At 51.9% G+C, this 24513-nt stretch overlaps 8 protein-coding genes across 8 annotated transcripts; 6 read left to right on the top strand and 2 right to left on the bottom strand.

Annotated features, from left to right (window-relative positions):
* Window positions 1-3: 3 nt before the first annotated feature.
* On the bottom strand, window positions 4-3342 carry DACRYDRAFT_114933 (uncharacterized protein; the record flags this gene model as incomplete). Its single annotated transcript, XM_040769911.1, has 9 exons — window positions 4-490; window positions 542-947; window positions 998-1131; window positions 1179-1312; window positions 1363-2697; window positions 2746-2871; window positions 2920-3057; window positions 3108-3225; window positions 3277-3342. 9 exons carry the CDS (start codon window positions 3340-3342, stop codon window positions 38-40), a joined length of 2910 nt encoding a protein of 969 aa, XP_040630449.1. The 3' UTR covers window positions 4-37.
* Window positions 3343-3907: 565 nt separating this feature from the next.
* DACRYDRAFT_77190 (glycoside hydrolase family 13 protein) lies at window positions 3908-9037 on the top strand (the record flags this gene model as incomplete). The annotated part of the gene is made up of 7 exons (XM_040776254.1): window positions 3908-4117; window positions 4170-6434; window positions 6479-6575; window positions 6626-6988; window positions 7037-7211; window positions 7260-8242; window positions 8291-9037. 7 exons carry the CDS (start codon window positions 3908-3910, stop codon window positions 8986-8988), a joined length of 4791 nt encoding a protein of 1596 aa, XP_040630450.1. The 3' UTR covers window positions 8989-9037.
* Window positions 9038-9327: 290 nt separating this feature from the next.
* DACRYDRAFT_21108 (mitochondrial fission 1 protein) lies at window positions 9328-10158 on the top strand (the record flags this gene model as incomplete). Its single annotated transcript, XM_040772236.1, has 5 exons — window positions 9328-9392; window positions 9446-9578; window positions 9626-9727; window positions 9776-9853; window positions 9906-10158. Coding segments are annotated over 5 exons (470 nt in total), but the record flags the coding sequence as incomplete, so codon positions are not given.
* Window positions 10159-10259: 101 nt separating this feature from the next.
* Window positions 10260-11629, bottom strand: DACRYDRAFT_21109 (uncharacterized protein). Its single transcript, XM_040772237.1, has 10 exons — window positions 11432-11629; window positions 11291-11383; window positions 11196-11237; window positions 11117-11145; window positions 10864-11067; window positions 10717-10811; window positions 10639-10665; window positions 10497-10586; window positions 10371-10447; window positions 10260-10322 (listed from the first exon to the last, which is right to left on the bottom strand). The coding sequence occupies exons 1-10, from the start codon at window positions 11516-11518 to the stop codon at window positions 10272-10274; spliced, it is 795 nt and encodes a 264-aa protein (XP_040630452.1). The 5' UTR covers window positions 11519-11629; the 3' UTR covers window positions 10260-10271.
* Window positions 11630-11864: 235 nt separating this feature from the next.
* DACRYDRAFT_114937 (uncharacterized protein) lies at window positions 11865-13248 on the top strand (the record flags this gene model as incomplete). The annotated part of the gene is made up of 5 exons (XM_040769912.1): window positions 11865-11987; window positions 12034-12123; window positions 12171-12623; window positions 12674-12999; window positions 13049-13248. The coding sequence occupies 5 exons, from the start codon at window positions 11865-11867 to the stop codon at window positions 13245-13247; spliced, it is 1191 nt and encodes a 396-aa protein (XP_040630453.1).
* Window positions 13249-14261: 1013 nt separating this feature from the next.
* Window positions 14262-15737, top strand: DACRYDRAFT_21110 (uncharacterized protein). Its single transcript, XM_040772238.1, has 5 exons — window positions 14262-15010; window positions 15064-15163; window positions 15214-15331; window positions 15384-15417; window positions 15471-15737. Exons 1-5 carry the CDS (start codon window positions 14279-14281, stop codon window positions 15627-15629), a joined length of 1143 nt encoding a protein of 380 aa, XP_040630454.1. The 5' UTR covers window positions 14262-14278; the 3' UTR covers window positions 15630-15737.
* A 163-nt stretch (window positions 15738-15900) lies between these two features.
* On the top strand, window positions 15901-21987 carry DACRYDRAFT_21111 (AP-1 complex subunit gamma-1). The gene is made up of 14 exons (XM_040772239.1): window positions 15901-16002; window positions 16050-16078; window positions 16132-16403; window positions 16452-16593; window positions 16647-16820; window positions 16874-17205; window positions 17262-17571; window positions 17623-17838; window positions 17889-18186; window positions 18236-18279; window positions 18328-18870; window positions 18920-19012; window positions 19067-20515; window positions 20564-21987. The coding sequence occupies exons 1-13, from the start codon at window positions 15930-15932 to the stop codon at window positions 19172-19174; spliced, it is 2634 nt and encodes an 877-aa protein (XP_040630455.1). The 5' UTR covers window positions 15901-15929; the 3' UTR covers window positions 19175-20515; window positions 20564-21987.
* Window positions 21988-23156: 1169 nt separating this feature from the next.
* On the top strand, window positions 23157-24459 carry DACRYDRAFT_114941 (uncharacterized protein; the record flags this gene model as incomplete). Its single annotated transcript, XM_040769913.1, has 5 exons — window positions 23157-23276; window positions 23327-23517; window positions 23579-23774; window positions 23823-24004; window positions 24052-24459. 5 exons carry the CDS (start codon window positions 23157-23159, stop codon window positions 24347-24349), a joined length of 987 nt encoding a protein of 328 aa, XP_040630456.1. The 3' UTR covers window positions 24350-24459.
* Window positions 24460-24513: the final 54 nt, after the last annotated feature.

Below are 24513 nucleotides of genomic sequence, written 5' to 3' on the forward strand. Positions count from 1 at the left end.
ATTGCAATTGCTACAACACTCCGTAGTTATGTATCATTCACATCTGTATTTGTGATGCATCGATACCAAGCGCATTCAGGAACAGATTTACATTGTCGATCTTCATGCGGGCTTCTTCCTCTGTGGTCGCAAGGCCTGTGCGCTGGCTCATTACGTTCTCCAAAACCTTATCACGCAGCTCCCCAACGAGATGCTGCTGCTCAGCCATGTCGGCACTGATAGCCAATGCCGCGAGGAATTGCCAAGTGGGCTGATCAGCAACATCGTCGGCTGCGGTTTGTCGGATATATTGGGCAGTACCGAAAGGGAGGTGGGCATGCCTGCGAGCAGAAGGGAAGAGCGCAAGGAGGGTGCCCGACAGCGCGCTGAAAAGAGAAGTACATGTCTTCTGCCACTGTTCGAGTTCTTCAGCAGACGGCGCATCTGGTTCGGACGCATGTTTCAAGCCTTCCGCTTGAGCGAGGAACATGGTCAACAATTCAAGACCAGGCTACGTAAAGTTCAGGAGACATCCATTAGGTAAGGGTATGAATAAGCTCACTCTTGTGCGGGCGACCTCTGCCACATTACATCTCGTGATTAAGTGTCCAAGTAAACCGCTGACTAGCCGAAGACCAGCTCTTCTCAGGGCAGAGATCAACGCAGGCAATATGGTCGATAGGAACAATTCTGTCTGCTTCTCCATCTCGAGTTTTTCTGGGCTATCCGGCTTGTCCAGAATGTACGCTTTGCGGACAACATCGATCTGGCTGAAGCACGCGATGAGGAGTGTCACGACAGTCAATGACTCCTTCTGAGATAAGTGACGAAGGATGCGAGGCAGAAGCTTCTTGCCCTTCGCAGGCCCGAGAAGAGCAATAACGGGGTGAGGATCACTAATGTCGAGCGGATCCATCACATGTAGCTCTGTCCAGACATGTTTGACCAACGCCGCGTATTCCATTTCCCTGAAATAAAATTAGAAGGGGGACCTGCATATACGAAGATGGCAGCTCACCACTCTTGCTTCTGTGGTTCCTGTTCTTCACCGTGCGGCTCTTCCCTCCGCTTCTGCTCAAGTTGTAAGACGATGTCGTATAGCTTCTCGATGCGCAGAAGAATGTCACGGTGCGACATGGCAGATTTACGGTCCTAGAATACGCTCAGACCTATTCGCGGCATATATGTAACTGGCTTACGGTGCCTCTGTTTCTATCGCTGGGAGGCGTGATAGGCGGTGATCCCATTATGTCCCGGACCTGCAACAGTGGTCTAGGTGCGACCTTAGAAGTACGACTGGTCAATTTGCCCAGTGCACGAATATGCTTTTCTTCTTTACCAAGGAGTCAGTAAACCGATCTCAGGGACAGAAACCACACTTACGATCAGTGTCCTTCTCTTTCTCCCTGTTCTTAGCATGCTGCACGAGTTTCTCGACTTGCTGCCTCATCCTTTCCATAGCTTTCTCTCTCCTGCCGGCACCGCGTCCGATGCCCATCCCAACGCCGACGTCGCCAAACTTGATGACGGCCTCTCCGCCACCAGACTGCCCCATCCTAGAGCGAACGATGGCACCAAAGACCTGAGCATAGAAATCGTCCGCATATGGGTCTTCAGTGACAAGTTGGGAAACTTGAATGCGAGTGATGAAGTCCTTGTCGCCTTGTGACATGAGTTCGTTCCTGCGGGACATGTGCGCCAGCTTCTCTGCCTTCCGGCGCCGTTTCGCTTCGAGCCGTTCCGTGGCTTTGATTTTCTCCTGTGCATCGCGCATGAGTGCGGCACGTTTCTCAACCGAGAGCTCGATGATCTGCTCCGGCGTACGGGTATTCGGTGGATGTTCTCCGATCATAGGATGGCCTGCAAGTGGCTGGCCCCCAAGGGGCGGGAAGTCGAGAAGATCAGCAATATCGCCTTTGAACAGACCGCTTTCCGGTCGCTGCTGCTGTTGTGGGATAACCTGTTGGTGTAAGTCCTCGAAGGGAGCAACATGCGGAGGTTGTTGGACAAGCATGGGTCCCATATCCGGGATATTGTGCAGGGGACCCTGTGGCATTGGCTGTTGAGGCATAGGTCCACCGAGTCGGGTAGATTGCATCTGGCGCTCGATCTCGTCCAAGGAGAATATCTGATTCTGAGGCGGGTAGAACGGGTCCCTTGCCGCAGGAGGGCCCTGCATGGGCGCTGCTCGCATGTGAGGAGGGAGAATGGGGACATCCATCAACACGCGTCCACCGGCATGTCTGATTTCGGGCGGTAGTTCCATGTCTGGCCTCATGGACGGCAGAGTGAAGGTGTTCTCTGGCAGCGGGTGATAAGGCGATGTACCGCCCGCAGGGCGCAGCTCGGGTGGTAAATGTCCATCGACTGGAAATCCTTGCCGTCCTCCCGAGGCAGGGCGTATCTCCTGGGGAACCAGACCCTCCATACTATTGCGCGGCATATGTAAACCGTATCCCTGTTGTGGTAGAAAGTGCCCATCGCTGGGATGGGGTACAGACTGGATGGGTATTTGGGGCAACACCTGTACAGGCGCGCGCGGCGGCGGAGCGTAAGTTTCGCCACCCGGGAACTGTGGCATACTGTGGGTGGCAGCAATTCCACCACGAGATTGAGCTTCCATCTCAGCCTCGATCTCTTGCAAAGTCATAATCCGGGGCTGGGAAGCCCTTGGCGGAGGGATATTAGTAGGTCGCGGTGGTGTCGGCGTATGAGTGGCTGTTGAAGCATGAGAAAAGATCTCGTCATTCGAAAGATGGTACACACGAGGGGTATGACGCGCTCCCATCAGTGAACCTCCCGAAGGAACAATTCCACCAAGTACAGACGAAACTGAATTGTCTTTCCATAGTGCCTCCAGAGTGTTTTCCCCTTTGTGGATGGACGGAGCCGCTGCAATGATTTTAAGTACCAAAGAACGTTATAGAGAAAAACCCTTACGTCTGTTGGAGGTATTGGGCATCACTCTGGCACTCGATAAGTGGGAAGAAATCGGGGCAGGCTTGTGCTCTTGTTTAGGTGGAGCGCGAGATGCCGGCGCAAACGTTCCCGTCGTTCTTGCGAACTGGAAGTCCGTGCCTTGAATCGCTCGTGACTTGGGCCCAGTTGTGAAGAAGATCTGCACTCACCAACATTCCCGCCTCCAAACGTTTCATCATTCATATCATCTCCTTCTTCTTCTAGTGTCCCGATATCATATCCGTAGCCGCCTTCATCATCCCAGTTATACACGGCCAAATCCTCGTCCTGCAAGGCGGTCGGCGTCAATGTGGATGATGAGCCAGTTTTCCCACACACCTCTTGTTTGGCCGAAGACAAGAGGTTATCCCCGTTGCTCGGGTCTGAAAATCCACGAAAAGCCATCGTCGTTCACTCTCAGATGTTCATTGTGAACTTGATCAGGGACTGGTAGGATGAACAGGCTTGAACAATGACCACAAAGCTGGCTTGATTGCCCAGAAGGGAAGCCAAGCCGTCGGATGCTGACGGCACGCGGCTGAACGGAAACAAATTGGTGATGATGAGGGACAAGGAATCAGCTTCCAAGGCCGTGCTCACGTTGCATGAGCCCCTTTCATGCGGTGAACGCGTATTGGATATGTGACAAGTTATGAACATGATGAATTAATGGTTAGATGGAGAACAGACTATTGTATAATGTATAATGCTGGAGAATATATGTTGTAGCAATCGGCTATAACGTTAACGTGTACGAGAGAAAGATGAAGGCGCTGTTTACGAACCGACGTCATCGTGCTAGTGACGACGGGGGCAACAGCCTTCTTCCCAATCGCGATCATTCCTTTCCGTCCCTTGTCATAAATCCGCGTCTCTCACCTCTCTCTTCCCCTCCTCCACCATCTTGTTCCCCACCATGTCTGCCGCCCTTAGCAAGGCCGCATCCGCGATTAACAACCTTAAGCCTGCAATGCCAAATGGGCGTGCAAGCGGCAAGGTCACCCCCACGCCCATAGACATCCCAAAGCCGCATATCGGCTCCGCCGCACACGCTGGTCCCAAAACACCCGCTGACGAGGGCCTCGAGTTCTTTGCACGCGAGCACCAAGTAGGTGATGCGCCCATACAAGTTTACGAACTACCACTTGAGGAGGATGGTGGTCCAAACAAGGATAGATCGGTGAGCACAAATATCGAACATGGCTATATGCACCCCTAAATATATGCGCCAGTATATCCGTCTCCCGCCTCCCACGAAGCCCTATGTGCTTCGTCTATCTCTGGAGGCTGGTACTCCCCCGTCAAAGAACGGAGTCTTGAAAACAAATTTCCCCCTTGAGGGTGGTTCATTCGGCCGCGACAAATACTATGAGCGCAAGTTGCCGACTGATCTCTCCAAACCGATCCAGCTCGACCTCGCTATCTCCGCACCAGGTGCATTTCACTATTGGATCGAGTACGACCCGCCGATGTTCTCCGCAAAAACAGAGCGTATCAAAGGCCGCGAAGGCTACTTTAACGTCGACCCCATCCTGAAGATCCACCCTCGCGCATCCATCCTCTCTGACACCCTAAAACCCTTGTCGGTTGCGGCCGGGGGCGGCAAACTTCTGCCGAACAAAACAGTCAACTTACCCCTGGACGGCATTGCCATCCTGACTGTTGTGTCCAAATGGATGGGCCCCATCTCGCAATGGCGGCCACATTTGGCCGAGGCCATGGAGAGGGGTTACAACATGTTACACTTTACACCGTTACAGCAGCGTGGAGAGAGCCGCAGCCCTTACAGTATCGAAGACCAGCTAGCCTACGACAGGGAGCTGTTCGATGAACCCCTCTCAACCCATGAAGGTGCTGTCCAAATGGCTGGAATGCTGAAGATCGCCAGAGAAGAGTACGGGTTGCTGAGCATGACGGACGTGGTTTTGAATCACACATCGAACTCTACCAAATGGCTCTATGATCACCCCGAAGCTGGTTACAGTCCACAGAATACCCCTCACCTGACACCGGCTCTGGAGCTGGACGATGCTATCATGCGCCTGTCTGCCACGCTTGTCTCGCGTTCCCTTCCCACCAAGGTCACATCCCAACAGGATATCGCTACCCTTGTTAACGCTCTGAGGGACGATATGCGCGCTCTCAACTTCTGGCAATACTATGTCTTGGACTCCACCACGGAGAAGACCAAAGTCAAAGCCGCTCTCGCCTCTGGGAAGGTCCCGCAATGGACAGGGGACAACCTGATTGGGAAGACTGTGGTCGAGATTGCACAATATGTGACGACTCATGGGAAGGTCGAGAACCTACGTGCCTTCTCGTCTCGATTCTGTACGCATGTGGACCCAACTTTCGCTGCGAGCTTGGTCAAGTCTGCGTTCTCAGAGCTTAAGACACCGGAGGAGCTTTCCGAAGCTTGGGGCCGCGTCGTCGATGTTCTTAACGTGCCGTTGTACGGCGAGTGGGAAGAAGACACCCGAGTTGCACTAGACAATGTCTCCAATCGTATCCGCTACATGCGCTTGGACGACAACGGCCCTAAGCTCGGCGAAATCAGCGCGCGTATGCCACTCGTCGAGACCTATTTCACACGACTTCCCAAAAACTCCAGAACGGCCAAGCACGACCCTAGTGCTCTTGCGGTTGCTAACAATGGCTGGATTTGGGGCGCGGATCCCTTACAAAACTTCGCCCTTCCTCCTTCAAAGGTCTACCTTCGGCGTGAAGTCATCGTTTGGGGCGACTGTGTGAAACTTCGCTTTGGCAACGCGCCCAAGGACAACCCCTGGCTCTGGGCATACATCAAGGCCTACGTAAAGCAACTGGCAGGCTCATTCGATGGGTTCCGTATGGACAATTGTCACTCCACTCCCCTCCACGTGGGAACTTACTTCCTGGACGCAGCTCGCAAGGTCAACCCTAACCTTTATGTCTGCGCGGAGCTGTTCACTGGTAGCGAGGAAATGGATCTGGTCTTTGTGAGCCATTTGGGCATCAACAGTCTTATCAGAGAGTCTATGAACGGATGGGATCCTCAAGAGATGTCCCGTCTTCTGTACCGCCATGGTGTTGGGAAACCAATCGGATCCATGGATGGAGCTTGTCTGACTAGCAAAGAGGAACTCCCCAACCCTCTTGGTCACGGTGCCCCACGACCGTGTATTGTAACCCCCCTCCAGGGTTCCGCTCCGCATGCATTGCTTTTCGACGTTACGCACGACAACGAGTCCCCACTCCATAAACGTAGCGCCGAAGATGCGCTCTCGACGGGCTCACTCGTCCCGTTTGCGTGGTGCGCGACGGGCTCAAACAAAGGCTTCGATGATTTGTATCCCAAACTGCTTGACCTCGTTAACGAGTCGAGGAAATATGAAGTCCTCACGGGTGAGGAGGACCGAGGTATCAGCAGGATGAAGCGAATCCTCAATCATCTGCATGTTGAAATGGTGCTTGGTGAATACAATGAGGGCCATGTTCATCAGGAGAACGAGGCAAGTGTTCCATCGTTGTTGTTTTCTGGCTGCCGCTGATCCGCGTTTAGTACATTGTAACGCATCGTGTGCAGCACACGACCCAGAAGGGATACCTACTTGTGGCTCATACGGCCTTTCATAAGGGCAGTAAAGAACGTGGTTGGAGTAAGCGCATTCTTCATCACGTGTCTCTTCCATTTTCTGACCCCTATTAGTCAAACCTGTTCAGCTCCGGCGTACTAAAGCGACATTCATCGCGGGCGCAACCATCAACGTCACTGGTTATGAGGATATTTCGAGTAAGACAACGCTACTCGGCCTTCCTTCTAAGCTCGAGGACCTCCCGCCATGTATTCCTGGGCAAGGTTCTGACGCCGCTGGCCCGTACTCGGAGATCCGCGTGCCGGAATATTTCCCTCCTGGGAGTGTTATGTTATTTGAAACCCAGATGGATGGGCTCAGACCAGAACTCGAGGAGATCTGCAAACAAGGAGCGGACGAAGCATTTGCTGATTTAGACTTGGTTGAGCTGAACGTACTACTTTATCGTGCAGATGGAGAGGAACGTGACGCAACTGGTACGAAATTCTGTCCGTTCAGGAATGTTCGCTCACAGCCACATACAGATGGTCACGGAACATACGACATTCCTGCCCTCGGCACAAACGTATACTGCGGGCTTGAGGGATGGATGACCCATCTCCGTCATATTATGCAGTATAACGATCTTGGCCATCCATTGTGCGCGCATCTTCGGAACGGGACCTGGGCGATGGACTGGACTGTCAACCGTCTTACCAAGTGAGTTGAAATCTTATCGTAACACTTTCAATGCTAATGCCTCCTCAGACAACAAACCACCTTCCCCAAGCTTCGTGTTCCAGTTGCATGGTTCAACGAACGTTTCAACGAAATCAAAGCAACTTCTGCTGATTTCCTTCGTCCCAAATATTTCGCCATCGTCATCTACGAGGCGTACAAAGCTGCTAGGCGTGTCGTCATGGACCAATGTTCCGATTTTGTTTCTTCTGGCCACTCCTTTACACAGGATTTGGCTTTGGTGTCAGTGCAGATGCACGGCCTTGTCAAGTCTGCATCTCTCGATCCTGTGAAGGCGGTGCCCTCTCTAGCAGCTGGCCTGCCTCACTTTTCGGCTAACTGGGCCAGATGTTGGGGCCGTGATGTTTTCATTTCTCTTCGCGGTCTTTTCCTTACCACCGGCAACTTCACCGCCGCCAAGCGACATATCCTCGCTTTCTGCTCCACTCTCAAGCATGGACTCATTCCTAATCTCCTCGACTCTATCCGCAACCCCCGATACAACTCTCGTGATTCTCCATGGTGGATGGTGCAGAACATTCAGGACTACGTCCTGTCCGCGCCGGATGGAATTTCTATCCTTGCCGAATCGGTCCCTCGCAGATTCCCTGCGGACGATAGCTGGGTCGCTTGGAATGACCCTCGAGCCTATGCCTATCACAGCACAGTGGCGGAAGTCATTCAAGAGATCCTTCAGCGTCATGCCAATGGGATTCATTTCCGAGAACACAATGCTGGCCCCAATTTGGACATGCAGATGACAGACGCCGGTTTCAATATTGATATTTATGTCGACTGGAAGAGCGGTATCATCTTCGGTGGCAACAAGCACAACTGCGGTACTTGGATGGATAAGATGGGCGAGTCTTACAAGGCCGGCAATAAGGGTGTTCCTGGCACCCCGCGTGATGGGGCACCTGTTGAGATAACCGGTCTCCTCGCAAGCGCGCTTCGCTGGCTCGATGACCTGTCTAGTAAAGGGCAGTTCCCTTTCAAGGGAGTACAGGCTGAGAGTATGTCCTCTTGTCGTATCCACTAGGCCTTCGCTGATTCTCCTGCAGTTAACGGAAAACGGCGTCTCGTGACGTACAAGGAGTGGCATTCTTTACTGAAGGAGTCTTTCGAGTACAACTACTACGTTCCTGTCGATCCAAAGGATGATGTCAAGTACAACTGTCAGACTAGCATTGTCAACCGTCGCGGTATCTACAAGGACGTGTATGGCTCTGGCCCAGGTCGCGAGTGGTCTGACTACCAGTTCCGCCCTAACTACCCTATTGCCATGGTGGTTGCACCGGAGCTCTTCGACCCAGCTCATGCTCTGGGTGCGCTCAGGCTTGTGGACGAAGTCTTGAAGGGTCCTCTGGGGATGAGGACGCTGGATCCAATCGATCAACAGTATCATGGCGACTATGATAACTCAAACGATGGTACCGATTTCGCCATTGCCAAAGGTCTCAACTACCACCAAGGGCCGGAATGGATGTGGCCCATGGGCTACTTCTTGCGTGCCTACCTGTACTTCGACACTTCTGTCGGAAAGGGTTCTGAAGACGCGAACGAAACTCTGCAGTACCTCCTCAACAGCCTTCTTCCGGCTCGTCGCCACATCGTGACGGCGCCGTGGGCTGGCATTCCCGAGCTTACAAACCGCGATGGTGATTACTGTCGCGACGCATGTCCGACTCAAGCGTGGAGTGCCAGCACTCTGCTCGACTTCCTCGAGGATGTTCACCATATTTCTCAAGCGAACCTGTAATATTTGGCTGCTTTCTTCCTGACTGATCCTATTATTATCGGATACCCCCCTCTCAACCAAATGTAGCACAGAACGGGACCGATGTTCCCGAAGCACTAGTTTATCAGCTCGTGTAGAATACCTCAATCCAAGGACAGTTAATTATGCCCCAAACCTTTGGCGCACTGACTGCGTTTTGCGCAGCAACCAGTAAGCGCCCAAGCACCACTGCACAGCCCCTAATATGCTCGTGAAAGCCCGGAGCGTGCCTGCCGGTTGTGGTCGTCACCATTCCTATAAAACCTTTGTGGGTCAACATTCCAACATCGACTATCGTCTCACCTACGTTGATTATATTCAAAATGCCTACCGATTTGCCATACGCTGCCGATGCGGAGATTTCCTTGTCCTGGGATGAGCTCGACGTGAGTACTTCCTCCTTGCCCCTGAGTATGTGTAGATCTCATTCTCTCTCTAGGTTCTTCGCCAGCAATACAACAACGAACTTGAAAAGTCGCACGTAACTGTTCAGACCAAGTTCAACTATGCCTGGGGGCTCGTCAAGTCCCCACAGAGGGAGCATCAAGTAGAGGGAGTGAAGCTGCTGCAGGGTATGTCATCCTTGGATCCGGGTCGGCAGGTACTGACGGAAGAACAGAGATATACCGCGCAGAAGCAGGGAGGAGGAGAGAGTGCTTGTACTACCTTGCCCTGGGACACTATAAGATGGGCAACTTTGACGATGCGAGGAAGTTCAATGGTGCGTTTTATTATATCGGACTTGGGGATGGCTGACATGAGGCGACAGAATTGCTACTCCAAAAGGAGCCCGGTAACCTGCAAGCCCAGAGTTTGCGGGATTTGATCGATCGTGGAGTTGCTCGTGGTATGTTCATCTGTCCTTGTAGGGAGACAACTCGGTACTAATCCTCTCATAGAGGGGTACATTGGTATGGCCATCGCAGGAGGGGTCGCGGCGGTCGGGACGCTGCTCGCAGTTGGTCTAGTCCGTCGAGCTATACGCAAGTGAATCCCCCTCATCCGCCCTTCAGTTTCATTTCGGGTCTAACGCTGCATGATCCCTCGTCTAATTTTCCGATCTACCACGACTAGCTCCGACCATCACGGCCCTCACCCCCTGACCTATCGCACATCGCGTTACAGTCCAATTGTTCATACAATTACAATTTTATGACGCATACATGATGATCATCCGAAGAGAGATGCGTGTCAAGAACGTGGTGACCCAAATACAAGAAGCCTCTGATATGGCCTGAACAGGAGATAAGGGGGGGAAATGTCTATTATGTGGGAAGCCATTGTGCTGCTTGTGCTTGCATGTCTGCAGCGGAAAGCTGCATCAGGATGAGCCTTGAGGGAAAACATTGATCAATAGCGCTCACCTTAAACGATGCAATCCCAATAAGCACAGAAGCGATGAAGAACAGGGCCGAAAATACGAGCCAGAACATGGCCCATACTGCGCCTGTGTTAAGTCACTGTTAAGCGTTATTCGACGGATTACGTACTATGAACCGGGATATGGGGAAATAAGAGACTGAACTGTGTGGCATCAGAATCGTTCACTTTGTTGAAGAAGCGATCGTCGGATATGTCCCCTTGAGAAGCATGTTAGGGTCAACTCACAGACACGAGGCACGGGGTACTCACAGACTACATAGAATATGCTCATCGTCCCTGCCCACACATGATCAACATAGTTAGGGAGAAAGTATGGAAGGGACGTACCAACGAATAAGCAATAGAAGCGAAGGGCGTTTGCATGATCGATGAACCAAAATCCGATGAGAAGTGCTTCATAAAAGAAGGTTAATACAATGGTTCTATTCCGCGAGTTAGGGACCCCATCCGACAATGGCTTAGAAATGGGCATACAGCTTATCCCGGACCAGTACCAGGGGACACAGCAGGCCGATCGCAATCACCCAGCTTGCGACTTTTGAGCCCAGAGTATCCCAACCCGCAATGAGAAGGAGGAAGCCGAAGAGAGTGGAGCCAACATAGCCTGCCGAGAGGATCGTAGGCGCGTGTCCACCCTCGACCCGAGTCGCTCCGCCGAGATTAGGATCGATTGTTATACTGAGTGGTTGTCAGAAAACAATATAGGAGCGAGATGTAGGATGCTCACCTTAGCACCTTGCCTCCAGTCATCATCGCCTTTGACCAGTGTCAATATGCGGTTTCACTGCGAGCAAGTTATGACATACCATAGTTATGTGACATAACTCATGCCACCCTACTATAAGCAGCTACAGAAGCATGTGAGAAAGAGAGCTTCGATATTGTTGAGAAAAGTAGCTACCTTGAGCGGGGAGATGAGGTGCCGGGCACCTGGGAGATGCCACAGCGGTATAAGGACGATGAGGTAAACAGCCAGCACATATAGCACAACAGCCTGGAATCTCTCAGTACTAGTTTATAGTGCAGGTGCAATAGAACACACCTGATCTGACGTCGGCACTAGCGGTGGTGTCGTCGGTGTGACGACGGGCGGTGCGATCGGTGGACGGGGTATAGGTGTCGTCGACATTCCTTCCCAGCCTCCAATAGCTCAACGCGCTCAATGACGGCGTTGGGAATGTAGTGTCGTAATGAGTGAATTGAGTGAGTGTAGAGTGCTGTGCGCGGGGGTGATGTAGCGCAGGAGAAGGGAGGAGTAGGTGAGGAATGTTGGCCTGCAGGCTGCGCGTGCGATCCCTTGGATGTTCCTGGTTAGCGAAGTTGACCGCAGCTTCTTGGGCGCGTGTTGAGCACGTGCTGTTGCTTTTTATTCCTCCCTTTTTGCCTCCGCTAGGCTCCCTCAGCTTTTGTGGGCATCAGGGACTTCGCCAATAATTTGCCAGTGGCAACACGCACGAAAAGATACGAACACGAGAATGGCGGTCGTGATCAACGATGCAGCGACTCTTAGGCAATCCTTGGAGAGACACAACGAGGTGTTTTCAAACCTCCTGAAGCTCATACCGCTGAGATACTATATTGTTGAGAACAAAGATGAGGTATGTTAATACAAAGGACGGCGAACGCGCATTGAGCTTCTTGCAGATCGCTAGCAAATGGCAGAAGAACACCAAAAATCAGAAGATACCGAAGCAGGAGGTGAAGGAGGCTACCAAGAAGGCTAAACGAGCAAACGTATGTTCCATCCGAGGAATGCTGTATCATGGGACTGACATTCGTAGCTTGATCCTGCAAATCAAAAGACAACCCTAGATATCCTGCGTGAAGAGGAGGCAGCACACGAGGCCAAAAAATCAAATGGAGATGTCAAGGGTAAAGGGAAACGTAAAGCTGAAGAGATGGAGTCAGACGATGATGAAGATGATGAGTCTGCTGTCTTACACAAGGAGCCTGTCCCTATGGGCACCGGTTCGATCACCGAGCTGCGCTCAAAACTCCATGAGCGTATCGCTGCCCTGCAACTTAAATCCGGTCGGAAAAGACCGGGCGATGAGACTGAAGCTGGGGAGGAGACGGACGGAATGCCGAGCACGAAGGACGAGCTGCTGGAGATGAGACGGAAGAAGAGGGGTGAGGTGCGGGATAAGAGGAGGAAGGAGACTAAGGAGCGGAAGGCGAAGGAAAGGACTGAGAAGGAGGGGAAAGGAAAGAAGATGGGTGTGCTACCCCCACCGGTACGTGTACACCGTGTTCGATCCAATAGTTGACTAACGAAACTGTACAGACTAAACTGCTTGTTCCTGAACCTCCCAAGTCCCGGCCAGAAACGACGTTCAACGTCTCCGTAACGTCAAAAACTACATCTTCATCCAAAGCGGCCAAACGACATATCGCTCCATCGGATCCAACACAGGCACTCGCCAAGCTATCCAAGAAGCAACAGGCGCTTGACAAGCTCGATCCCGAGGCACGGAAGAGGCGAGAAGAACAGGATAGGTACGAGAAGGCGGAGATGAGGATTGAGGGCGGGAAAGTGCATGATGATCCGGCGAGGCTGAAGAAGGCAGCGAAGAGGAAGGAGAAGGAGAAGGAGAAAAGCAAGAAGGACTGGTGCGGTAATTGTCTATTTCCTAAAGGCACTCTATTGATGACCCCACAGGGATAAACGCAAGCACGAGCTCCAGGTCTCTGCTGCAGCCAAACAGAAGAAGCGGTCTGATAACTTGTTGGTGCGTAATGAGCGCAGAAAAGATAAGAAGGCTGGCATCAAGCCCAAGCCAGGTAAGGCAAGGCCTGGCTTTGAGGGGAAACCGATGCGCTTTTCGAAGAAAAAGACGAATGTCGCGGGGAAGAAGTAATACAGGGGATGTCCAATTTATTACACCATAGTTACGTTGGATTTTATAGGTCTTGCTTTCATGTTAGGGATACCATCGATTGCACATGACTAAACCGTCATTGGTTGATGATCGGTGACGGGTTTTACCGGCCAGACCGAAAAGGGAGATAGATGACATGATGACGTGATTCGCCGATTCGGGTACAGAGTTGCTTCCGTTGCTGCCGCAACTTGTGCGGTACCTACCCAGTCGCGAACCCCTGCTCTTTCCTCACAAATTCTCACTCTGCGCCCTCTGATCTATCTACTGTTCTATTCAAACTTAGAAGTAAAAGGCCTGCTGGCAAGCCTTTATCTCGTCCAAATTCTTCACCGGTCCGGAAAATCCGTGTGTATACGGGCAGTGTCAGGATGAACGCCCCAGTCATCATGTCAGCCCAACTGCAATCCCCGGTCTACCCGCCTACCCCACCCCAAGATCAGGGCGAACCGCTATCAGGGCAATCTGCAAAAGTTCTCCAGCAACAGCCACCTTTCTGCAGAGAGTGTAAGGTGCGCTGTGAGGACTGCGAGGCACAGCACATGGACATCCAGGTACCGTGCACAGACGCTGGTTGTCAGGGCATCATCGAGTGTACCGACCAATGCACCATCGTCGAGTGTGACCAGGAAGAATGCTTCGACCACTCGTATCAAGATGGATGGTGCGCACAGCCCCACGCCCAACCATGGAATGGGATGTGGTTCTGTGACGGTTGCTCCCAGCCTGCGGTTAGTCTTCCCTTTCCCCCTCTCGACCACATCTTGAAATCAATTTGACAGTGTTGCGGCGGGAAAGACGCTCAAATTTGCACTGACCCAACCTGCTTTGCATCCTCCCAACTCTTCCCATCTGTACAACTGGATATGCGACCCTCACAGCAACGTCGGGACCTGCCGCCGGTCTTTCCGAATCAGCAATACTTTCAAGCCATGTCGCCTACCTACCCTAACATCCCCCCACAGATGGGCATGATCCCTCCGCATCCGCATCAATTCATGCCAAATGGCATGGGAATGGGGCCATCTTTTCCAGGCCCCGGATCTCGCACTCCGTCTCTCGTCGGGTCCCTGCAGAGCTCCCCAGCCCCATCTATGTACGCATCACCATCTCTTCTTTTCTCTTGTCAATGGTCGCAATGTCACATGTCTTTCGCCACTCTGGAAGAGCTCAAAGCGCATGTGGACTCTCAACATCTTCATCTTCCTGGGGTACACTGTGCCCACGTGGCACCACCTCTCCATCATACACATGTTCCTATCCAGGCCATGTTCGACCCATCGTTGTTCGGTATGGACCAGAACGGCGCTACCGAATGTTTGTGGGGCGATTGCGGTTCCGAACTGCCGCCAGAGCTAGAGCCAGGAAGCATCGCGAGCGCCCTTGCAATGGCCGAACATCTGCTGCAAGACCATTTGAACCTCGGACCGATGGACATCGATCCGTCCCTCAGTCATCCGACTCCAGTAGCGTCAATGCCGACCATTTCTCCCGTTTCCCCAACTTTTTCTCTCAACAGTCAAACGGCTTCCCGCGCCTCTTGCTCGACAACAGAAGAGCACGTATGCGAATGGCAGAATTGCAATGCTGTGTTCAGCTCGGCAGCGGAGCTCATGCATCATCTTACGAATTATCATGTCGGATCGGGGAAGAACGAATATTGGTGTCGATGGCGCGGATGCGACCGTAACTCCGAAGGCAGAGCCTTTGCTAGTAAGCAAAAGATTCTGCGGCATGTGCAGGTGGGTCGTGTGACTATTTCTATCGAGTGAATGTCTGATATATAATTGGTTAGTCTCATACGGGTTATCGCCCCTATGAGTGCGACGTCTGTCACCAGTTCTTCTCGGAGCCGGCAACTCTGCAGCAGCACAAGAGGCGACACACAAATGAGAGTAGGCCACATCTTCTATCGTCATCATTCTATATGCTGACTGTCTTCCAGGGCCATTCGTCTGTGATTATCCTGGTTGCAACAAGGCATTCGCTATTGCTGGCGCCCTCACAATCCATAAGCGCACGCACAATGGCGAAAAACCATTCAAGTGCACCTACTGTGACCGGTCAGTTTGTTTGCGATCTCTCCTCTCCAGATCCCTGACATATCACCTGCAGAGCATTTTCTGAATCTTCCAATTACACCAAGCATGTACGTGGCCACCGGCGTTCACTTTTGTCACATGCTGACGTCTGGTTTAACAGTTACGTACGCATACTGGTAGCAAGCCTTATCTCTGCCCGGAAATGGGCTGTGGCAAGCGCTTCTCACGCCCCGATCAACTGAACCGTCATCTGCAAACTCATAAGACTGCTGCACATGCGCGCACCTCGATGGATGAGAGCGATGATGATGGACTGTAACAGTATCACTGGGTTGAATGGATCCCTCACAACTGCTTTCTTGTAGCCAAGACTGTATTTTTCATCATACGCTCGTTGTGTAGAGTGTAACAACCGTCTGCATGCAATATAACTGCACTCATCTCTGAACATCATTGATTCCGGGGTGGTGGTCAAGTAGCAGCCATTCTCAACCATCAGATTGATTGGACCCGTAACGGAAGCAAAGTCATCCAAAGGGGTCGTCGACGTGCGTGCCTCGCGCCGGGTGTCTTCTCAGTTCGAAACGCAGCATTCCTACCTATCTTCATCCCTAGCAAAATGGCGGCCACGCTGCGTGCATCGACGGTCGCCAACCTCCTCACTGGTGCTGGAGGATATCATAATTTGAAAGGTCGGTTAGCTCGCCGTCCTTGTCTATCAATGTTCACATCGTTTCAGCGCTGATCAAGGCCATCCGAGCGTGCAAGGTGATTCTTACCCCGCATGCCCATTTAACCAAATCTAACCACATGCTATACAGACTCTGGCAGATGAGCGTTCCCTCATTCAGAAGGAGTCCGCGGCGATCCGCACTTCTTTCAAAGAGGAAGACTCCTTCCTCCGGCACAACAACATCGCCAAGCTGCTGTACATCCATATGCTTGGGTATCCGGCGCATTTTGGCCAGATTGAGTGCTTGAAGCTAGTTGCCAGCCCCAGGTTTGCGGATAAGAGACTAGGATATCTTGGTATTATGCTGCTTTTGGACGAGAATCAGGAGGTGTTGACTCTGGTTACAAACTCATTGAAGAAGTGAGGGTTCTGTACCCTACGTGACCGCAGAAGACTAACAGATTTCAGTGACATGAATCATTCCAATATGTATATCGTGGGCTTGGCTCTCTGCACATTTGCGAACATTTCGTCGGAGGAAATGTCTCGCGATCTGTGTAACGAGATAGAAAAACTCTTGGGCTCAAGCAACACATACATCCGGAAGAAGGTGAGAGCAGTAGTCAATGTACGGATAGAATTCATCGTGACGTTATCAAACAGGCTGCTCTTTGTGCTCTCAGGATCGTGCGACGAGTGCCTGATCTTATCGACCATTTCATCGAGAACTCCAAGATTCTTCTTTCGGACCGGAATCACGGTGTTCTGTTGACTGGTGTGACACTTGTTACAGAGATGTGTGAAAACGACTCGAATGTGTTACCCGAGTTCCGAAAGGTATGTAATATGTGCCGAATTATGCGCATATATCCTGATACTGATTTGCATAGGCTGTTCCTCTCCTTATTCGCCATCTGAAGTCTCTTGTCACTACTGGCTACAGTCCGGAGCACGACGTTTCTGGCATAACCGATCCCTTCTTGCAGACAAAGATTCTTCGCCTTATCCGCATCCTTGGCAAAGGCGATGCTCAGTCGAGCGAGGCGGTCAACGATATCCTGGCTCAGATCGCTACGAACACTGATTCTGCCAAGAATGTCGGCAACTCAATATTATACGAGACAGTACTCACGGTCCTGGAAATCGAGGCTGATGCCAGTCTTCGGGTAATGGCTATCAACATACTCGGCAAGTTCTTGACGAACAGGGATAATAATATCCGGTACGCATCAACACATCTAACTTTCTCCTCCACTCGTCCTTAACCCGCCTATCTAGTTATGTTGCATTGAACACACTCAATAAAGTCGTCACGATGGACACCAACGCTGTTCTCCGACACCAAAACACCATTCTGGACTGTTTACGCGATGGCGATATCTCGATCCGCCGGCGAGCCTTGGAACTGTCCTACGCACTCGTTCGAGAATCGAATGTTCGGGTGCTGATACGCGAGCTCCTTGCCTTCCTCGAAGTCGCCGATAATGAGTTCAAGTTGGGCATGACAACACAAATTTCTTTGGCTGCCGAAAGATTCGCACCTAATAGGAGATGGCATATAGACACTGTGCTGCGCGTTCTTAAGCTGGTTAGCATCCGTCCAATGTCAGATATGTCCGTCTTTCTCACTGTATTACAGGCTGGCAATTTCGTTCGTGAAGAGATCCTCTCATCCTTCATTCGCCTTGTATGCCACACTCCCGAACTCCAGTCATACACCGTATCACGACTTTTCGTTGCGTTGCAGTCGGATGTCTCGCAGGAATCCCTGACGCTTGCCGCTGTTTGGCTGATCGGCGAATTTTCCGACATTCTCCTTGCGGAGGGTGTCACGGAGGAGGAACAGCATAAGAATGCAAGCGAGAGTGTTGTTTCCCGTTTCGCAAACTGATTGGCTTTCCCCAGATCACGCCGGCCGATATCATAGATCTTTTCGATTCGGTACTACAATCTCCATACGCAAATGCCCTCATTCGGCAATTTATCCTCACATCCATTACTAAATTGTCCACCCGAATTTCTCCAAACGATCCTCAGCAGCAGCGCATCCATGGCATGCTCTCACAATACACGACCAGTCAAGAACTGGAGATCCAGCAGAGGGCTGTTGAGTTCTCCAGCCTGTTTGGGCAAGGGGAGATCACCGAGGGTGTGCTGGAACGAATGCCCCCTCCTGAGATCAAGGCAACCGTGCTCGGAGTTGGTAAGGTGCAACATCTTCCTATGCCTACAGTCACTGACTTGCTTCATAGTTAGCGAGGCTAAGCCAGTTGGCCCAACAAGACAAGATAAGGATGTACGTCCATATACAATTTACCTTTGCACCATCTCACCTCGTCTGTAGTCCCTTATTGACCTCATGGGCGACGAGGCCTCAACAGCAGCACCCGCGACCAATGGAGCAAGCGCCGCTAACCCTCAAGATCTGCTCAAGGATATATTTGGATCGGATAATAATATGGGGGGTTCCTCTAGCCAGGCGGCTGCGTTGTCACCTGCCGGCCAGCAGAAGGCAACCTTCAACGACATCCTAGGCCTATTCGATCAGACTCCAGCGACATTCTCACCGACGCCTGCCCCCGCACCAAGCGCTCCGACTGCATCCATGAGTGGGCTATCCGATATGGCCTCACTTTTCGGTCCTTCACCTTCGGCTGCAGCATCTATGTCATCAAGTCTTGGAACTGCACCAGCACCACCAGCGCCCTCGCCCGCAAAGCCTGCTGCCCCTAAGCTACCCGCATATTCTGCATATGATAAGAACAACCTCAAGGTCACACTGACACCACAACCATCTGTTGCTCGGCCGGGTATGGTAACCATCTTGGCAACCTTCACAGCAACCGATGCCGTTACTGGGTTGAATTTTCAAGCTGCAGTTCCTAAGGTGAGGAGCCTGCTAACACACATCTCGCATATGCTGACATTTCCGGCAGACTCAACAACTACAGATGCTTGCAATCTCGGACCCGAATGTCCTGCCGGGAACACCAGCCACTCAACAGATGCGAGTGATTGCTCCCGCTGGGGTACGTTGAACAGATTGTCGTACGACGTGTTCCAACTCATGTATTTCTTTTTAGGCGCAGATCCGATTACGATTACGGTTTAACTTCACGACAGCTGGGCGGAATGTGCAGGACCAAGTTGACTTTGCTGGTTTCCCGACCGATTTGACAGTGGCGAAGTAATGTACATTAGGGAATGTAATGCACAGATAGTATTCTGATTCTATTATACCCGCTGCAGAAAATATGCAAGAAGAAGAGTGCCAAGAACAAACAAAGAAACAAGATATTGTAGTCGTGACTCATTACTTTACGTGAGTGTTCCTGAAGGAAAGATGGGAGAAGTCGGAGATATTGCATCTACCAACGAATTGGTAGAATTGGAATTGAACATCGCCTTTAACGTTTGGTCGTTGCGTTTCTGGCGGATGCGCTCCACTTCTTCCGGTCCGCCCGTCATCTTCAGCTTTTTGCCATCAACAAAATTGCTCAGTTCGGCTTGAAATTCATCCGAGCGGGAGGCCAGCTCCTTGTCTCGCTGCTTCTGCGCAGCCTCGATGGCCTTGAGCCGACGTTCCGGATCGACATGCGCACCCCTGATTTCCAACATCACGTTGCTACGGCCTGCATTGTTCGCATCCGCAGGTTGCGACCGATATGTCCGCAGCGCCTTTTGGACTCCAGTATTCCCTTTCAAAGAGATGAACTTCTCAACGTGTCCAAACACTTCCTTTACCGCCTTATGATCTTCAATGAGATCTGCGAGGAGCTCCTCTTGATGTGTGAGGAATTTCTGCTCCTCGACTATATTCTCCAGCTCTTCGCCCCAAGTCTTCTTCCACATGGGCTTGATCGTTGAGACGTGCTGCGACAGGCTTTCCAGCTCTGTGGAACAAGCATCGATGTCACTCTTCAAATGCTTCATCACAGCCGGCTTGGGAAGGATCTGCCGCTTAACGACGTCAGACTTGAGGTTCTCAACGGAGTCAGTCAATTCTTCGATCTTGGTCAGGGCATCTTGACTGCGAGTGTCCAGTTTTTCCTTGCCAGCATTGATGTATGCTCTCGTTCCACCGACCTTTGTGTCAGCCAATTCTCGGACTGCATTCGTCTGCATTCTCAGTCCTCCCAACGCATCCTTGGTTTGGTTGATGAAGTCAACATATAGCTGGCGCATGACACCAAGATCTCGACGTATGTTCTGGACTTCATCGAATTGTGTTTGCAAGTCGTGGACGATGCGGCCGGATGTCACTTCAGAAGCACCAGTCATTTGCGGTTGGATCGGTTCGAGAGGCGGGGGCCGAGCGGAAGTGCTCATCTTCATCTTCGACAGCTTCGAGGCTGCAGCTTGGAACTGCACATCAGATGGACGAGGTGCCGCAGGAGCGGTTATTGTTGGGGAGATGAATGGTGGTCCAACAGACATCCTTCGTGATGCACTCATGGCCTGCTTCAATTCACGAATATCTTGCGAGACAGCGGAGATTTGAAGGTCAATGTGCTGTTTGACCTGATCCAAGGCTAGAGCGTAGTGAGTCGGGTGAAAATAAAGAAATGGACAACTCTCACGTTCCACATTTAACAGCAAACGGCTGCCATTCTGCATGTCATCCAAGTTTTCCAACTCGTACCGAATACGTGTCTTGGGATCCTCGATGTAAATCGCAGGGAAGTTATCTAGACCTGGATTATACGAAAATTTGTCCATAAACAGAATCCTTAGACCTGCAAACGAGATCGTCGGTTCCATCTCCACCTTCTTGGTGTGCATACCCAGGGTCAGGAACACTGTCAAGGTCCCTGAACCTGAGTTTCGTGGAGTAGAAGATTCCATCGTCCTCTGTGCGACAGGTGTAGATGTGACAATCATGGAGGAATCGGCAGCTGCCTGGACCGCGTTCAAGTTGGGCGGCGAGCTATAGCTTGACAAGTCGCTTCCCGCACTTTCAGACTTGTATAGTCCATTTGAGGACTTAGAGGCACTGATGAAGGCTGGCAGAGGGGGGAGGGGTGGCACATTTTCGTTCTTTGAGGGGCTTGGGCTGTTCCGCGTTGGCGTTTCTGGTGTCCGCGTCCGGCTTTCAGATCGGTCGACTCCTTTCCCCTTCCCAGTGGCCTCTTCGCCTTCTGTAAGGGCACCGAGGTCCGGAGGAACGAAAGATCGCCGGTTCTGGGCCATCGCGGCGGTTTGCTTCTCACGCGTCGATGGGCCCGAGGCACCCATTCGCATGAAGTTGAAAGTAGAAAACCGTCTTGATGCGCGTCTCTCAAGCATGTCACTTTTTTGCAAAGCAACAAACGAAGAGTTCTGGGGTCCTAAAGTAGTGTCTCGCTCGTCGAGACCTGTAGGTGCGAAGGACTGCACATCTCCACTTGCTTTCCTTGCCGGGCTTGCGAATGGCGGTGAGTATAAACTGGGCTCGGTATCAAATTGTCTTAACACGTCTGCAGAGAAGTCGGCCGCCATTGAAGGCGACGCCTCAGAGACGACAACATCTGGGGCCGGCAGCGTGGACGGGATGTAAGGGGGAGGAGATGGTTCAGAAGATACCGCGAGGCGTGGGGGGGTTCGAGTCTCCTCAGCTTCTGGTAGCTCGGGTTGGCTTTCGAACACCGGAAACGACAAATCATTCGGCGGTGTCATAGGTTTGTCCGTCAGAGAGAACCGCCTCACGTCGGGAGGGACGACTGGAACTGCCAGGCTACGCTTTACCGGACTCGACGGTTCCTCCGGTATTGACGGAATACTGCGGGCGGTGAGTGACGGCCCTCGCCTGGGTAGTTCCCTCTTGCCTTCTTGCAAGGGAGAGTCACTTCCTGTTGGAAGAGGAGTGGAATGGCCAGTCCGGCTCGGTGTTCTGGTTGATGACCGAGATCCAGGCCGAGACGGTGTTTCATTCTCCGAAAGTGCGCTGGAGATTGAGCTAGTTTGTTCTTCCCGTCGCCGCTGGGACACAGAAGCGCCAGCAGGTTTTTCGGCAGGTTGACTCGGTACAGGGGTCTGGGAGTTGCTTTCAACCACGTTGGGAACAGCCCTGTTTTCATCGATCGACTGTGTCGCAGGGCGGCGATACGCAGAAGCCGAGCTTGTGCGACCACTTGTCGGTGTGGGAGCAGACCTGTGGTCTCTGGACCTCGAAGGAGATGGTGTTGCATTGGCTGTACTTTCATCACGCGAACCCGCATCGGTAGCTGCTCGGGAGAAGCGCGATCCACCGCCGCCAGACATGCGAGAGGGACGCGTGGCCTGCAAACGTCGATATTCCGACTGCTTCGTCCGCAACCCATTGAGGAGGTTTGTGATTATGGTGCGAACAGTCGGCAGGTATCGCTCCAAAGACGCAGTGGTGGCTTCTTCTGCAAGACAAAGCTCCAGCACATCCCGAAGATCTTGGGGAACCGACAGCAGTTCACTGGTGTATTCGTCAAAATATGGGGAGATATGAAAAGTAGATACGCACGTCATGTCGATCCCACAGGACGCGAATGCAGCGACCGCAGCATTGAAATCATTACCTAATCGAACGTAGACATCACTGACTTGATTCTCCGTCGCCCTCATTTGACTCCATAATGTCAACGACTCTAGCAATTGCTTGATAGCGACTAAAAGACGCGTCACGGTCGTCTCCACGCCATTGTTCGACTGCTGATAGGTCAGTAGAATTATGAAAAAGACAACATGTTGGCGTACTGATGATCCAGATCTGTTTCTCCCTTCCTTTCGAGACTGGGAGCCGGAAGAAGACGACTCAGGGGGTCGTTCACCCCTAGACGAACCGGCATAATACGAATATGCTGGACCCCTCTCCGATGTAGATGAAGCAGTCGACTGCACCCTCGCTGCCGACATGATACATGCACTGTGATGAGCAGAGGGAGAAAGACAGGGAGGTGACGAGAACAAACTGAACCACTAACAGGCTTTGGCCTTGTGTGCTTGCACGCCTCAGCAACGAACCTCTGGTTAGGAAAGCCCTGCTAAAATGCCCCCATTTGGGTCCGCGTGTGCGGGGATATTAATATGTTAGGGTTCTGTAGCAACTGGGCACCGAGGAGTATACACCGCTCTGCACCGACGGAGTGGGACACTAAGCTGGAGACGCGCATATATATACCCTTCATCCCGCACACTCACACTGGAATTGGATACCCCATCGACATGCTCAGCCGTAGCGTGTCCTCGTATACTACAAGATCGTCCTCGACCTTGACTGCGGTTGAAGGTCGAGATCGAAGACCCAGTCGGCCTCGCGCGTCATACCCACCAGTACCTTCAGAGGTGAGTGAACATTCCAGACTCTTAGTCGATTTCCCTCTGACAGCTCCCAGATACCATCTCCAGCCTCCGTAGACGAGCATGTGGCACATCTTCTGGCATCTGGAGAACAGCTGATGCAGGTGTTGGAATTATGGAATGTCAACAAGAAAGCAGTCTGGCAAGTCAGCGCTACTTTCGCGAGGTTCTCAAACGAATGCAATGCCTCGCTATCCGTCTTTGCAGCAGCTGGGGCCGATGTAACGTGAGTACAGTATACTCGTGGTAAATGCTGTTATCGGTTCTCATATGGTAATCACTTCTAGTGTTCTGCAGAGCCTACCTTCCGAAATTCGACCAGTGCTTGAGCAGGTGTTGTCACACGACCCTTCTCCGTCCCGCTTTCAACAGGACAAGGCTTCACTGGACCCTCTCAATCAGCGCTTTCTCTCCGAACTCAATAGAGTGAAGGAATCTTACGGTGTGGCGTCTGAAACACCGAAACAGTCAGAGGCGACGAAAGTGAGAGCGCTGCGCACAACGAGGACATCGCTCTTACCCACTTTCCAGTCCCGGAGCATTAACCGATGCCTAGAAACGTTCGTGAAGTCAGTGGGGAAGTTGAAAGAGGCCGTAGATGTTTGGAGCATGAAGGAGATTCCGGACGATGACATTCGGGCCAGTCTACAGCAACTTGAAGAGGCCTGGAAGGCCTTGGATTGTTCTTTCGACGATCGGGGAATGGACCTAGCGTACGAACATTACATTGTGGTTGTTGAAAGTCTGACTCGATTTTCAGGGACGATGTAACACCAATATACCAGGAATTGAAGACCCTCATCAACACGCTCATATCGCCAGATGTTGCGACCGAATGGGACGAGCCATTCGATGACCAGCTTAGCCAAGTTCTCATTCGCCTGCTTAGTACTCTGAAGACAAAGCAGGCACAACTTGTCCAGGCCCGCCAAGAACTCAAGCGGCGAGCGACGTTCCGGCTGCGCAGTTCTGCATTCGAAGAATTACCTGCACCGGCGGTGAAGGTACCCAGCACGATGTCGCGTGCCACTGGCTTGAGGAGAAACTTTACCAGATGAGAAGGACCTAGTTTTTAGGACGGAGGAAGGCGATACCCAGACTCTTATTCGCAGACCCCTTTTCTCGTACATGTATATTTGTTTCACCCATTGTTGTATCCATACATGTTGTTATCGCCAATATACTGTAGACAACGACGTCATGTCCGTCCACAATATTTGCT

Source organism: Dacryopinax primogenitus (assembly GCF_000292625.1).
Source record: "Dacryopinax primogenitus strain DJM-731 SS1 chromosome Unknown DACRYscaffold_5, whole genome shotgun sequence".
Taxonomy (NCBI): Eukaryota; Fungi; Basidiomycota; class Dacrymycetes; order Dacrymycetales; family Dacrymycetaceae; genus Dacryopinax; species Dacryopinax primogenitus.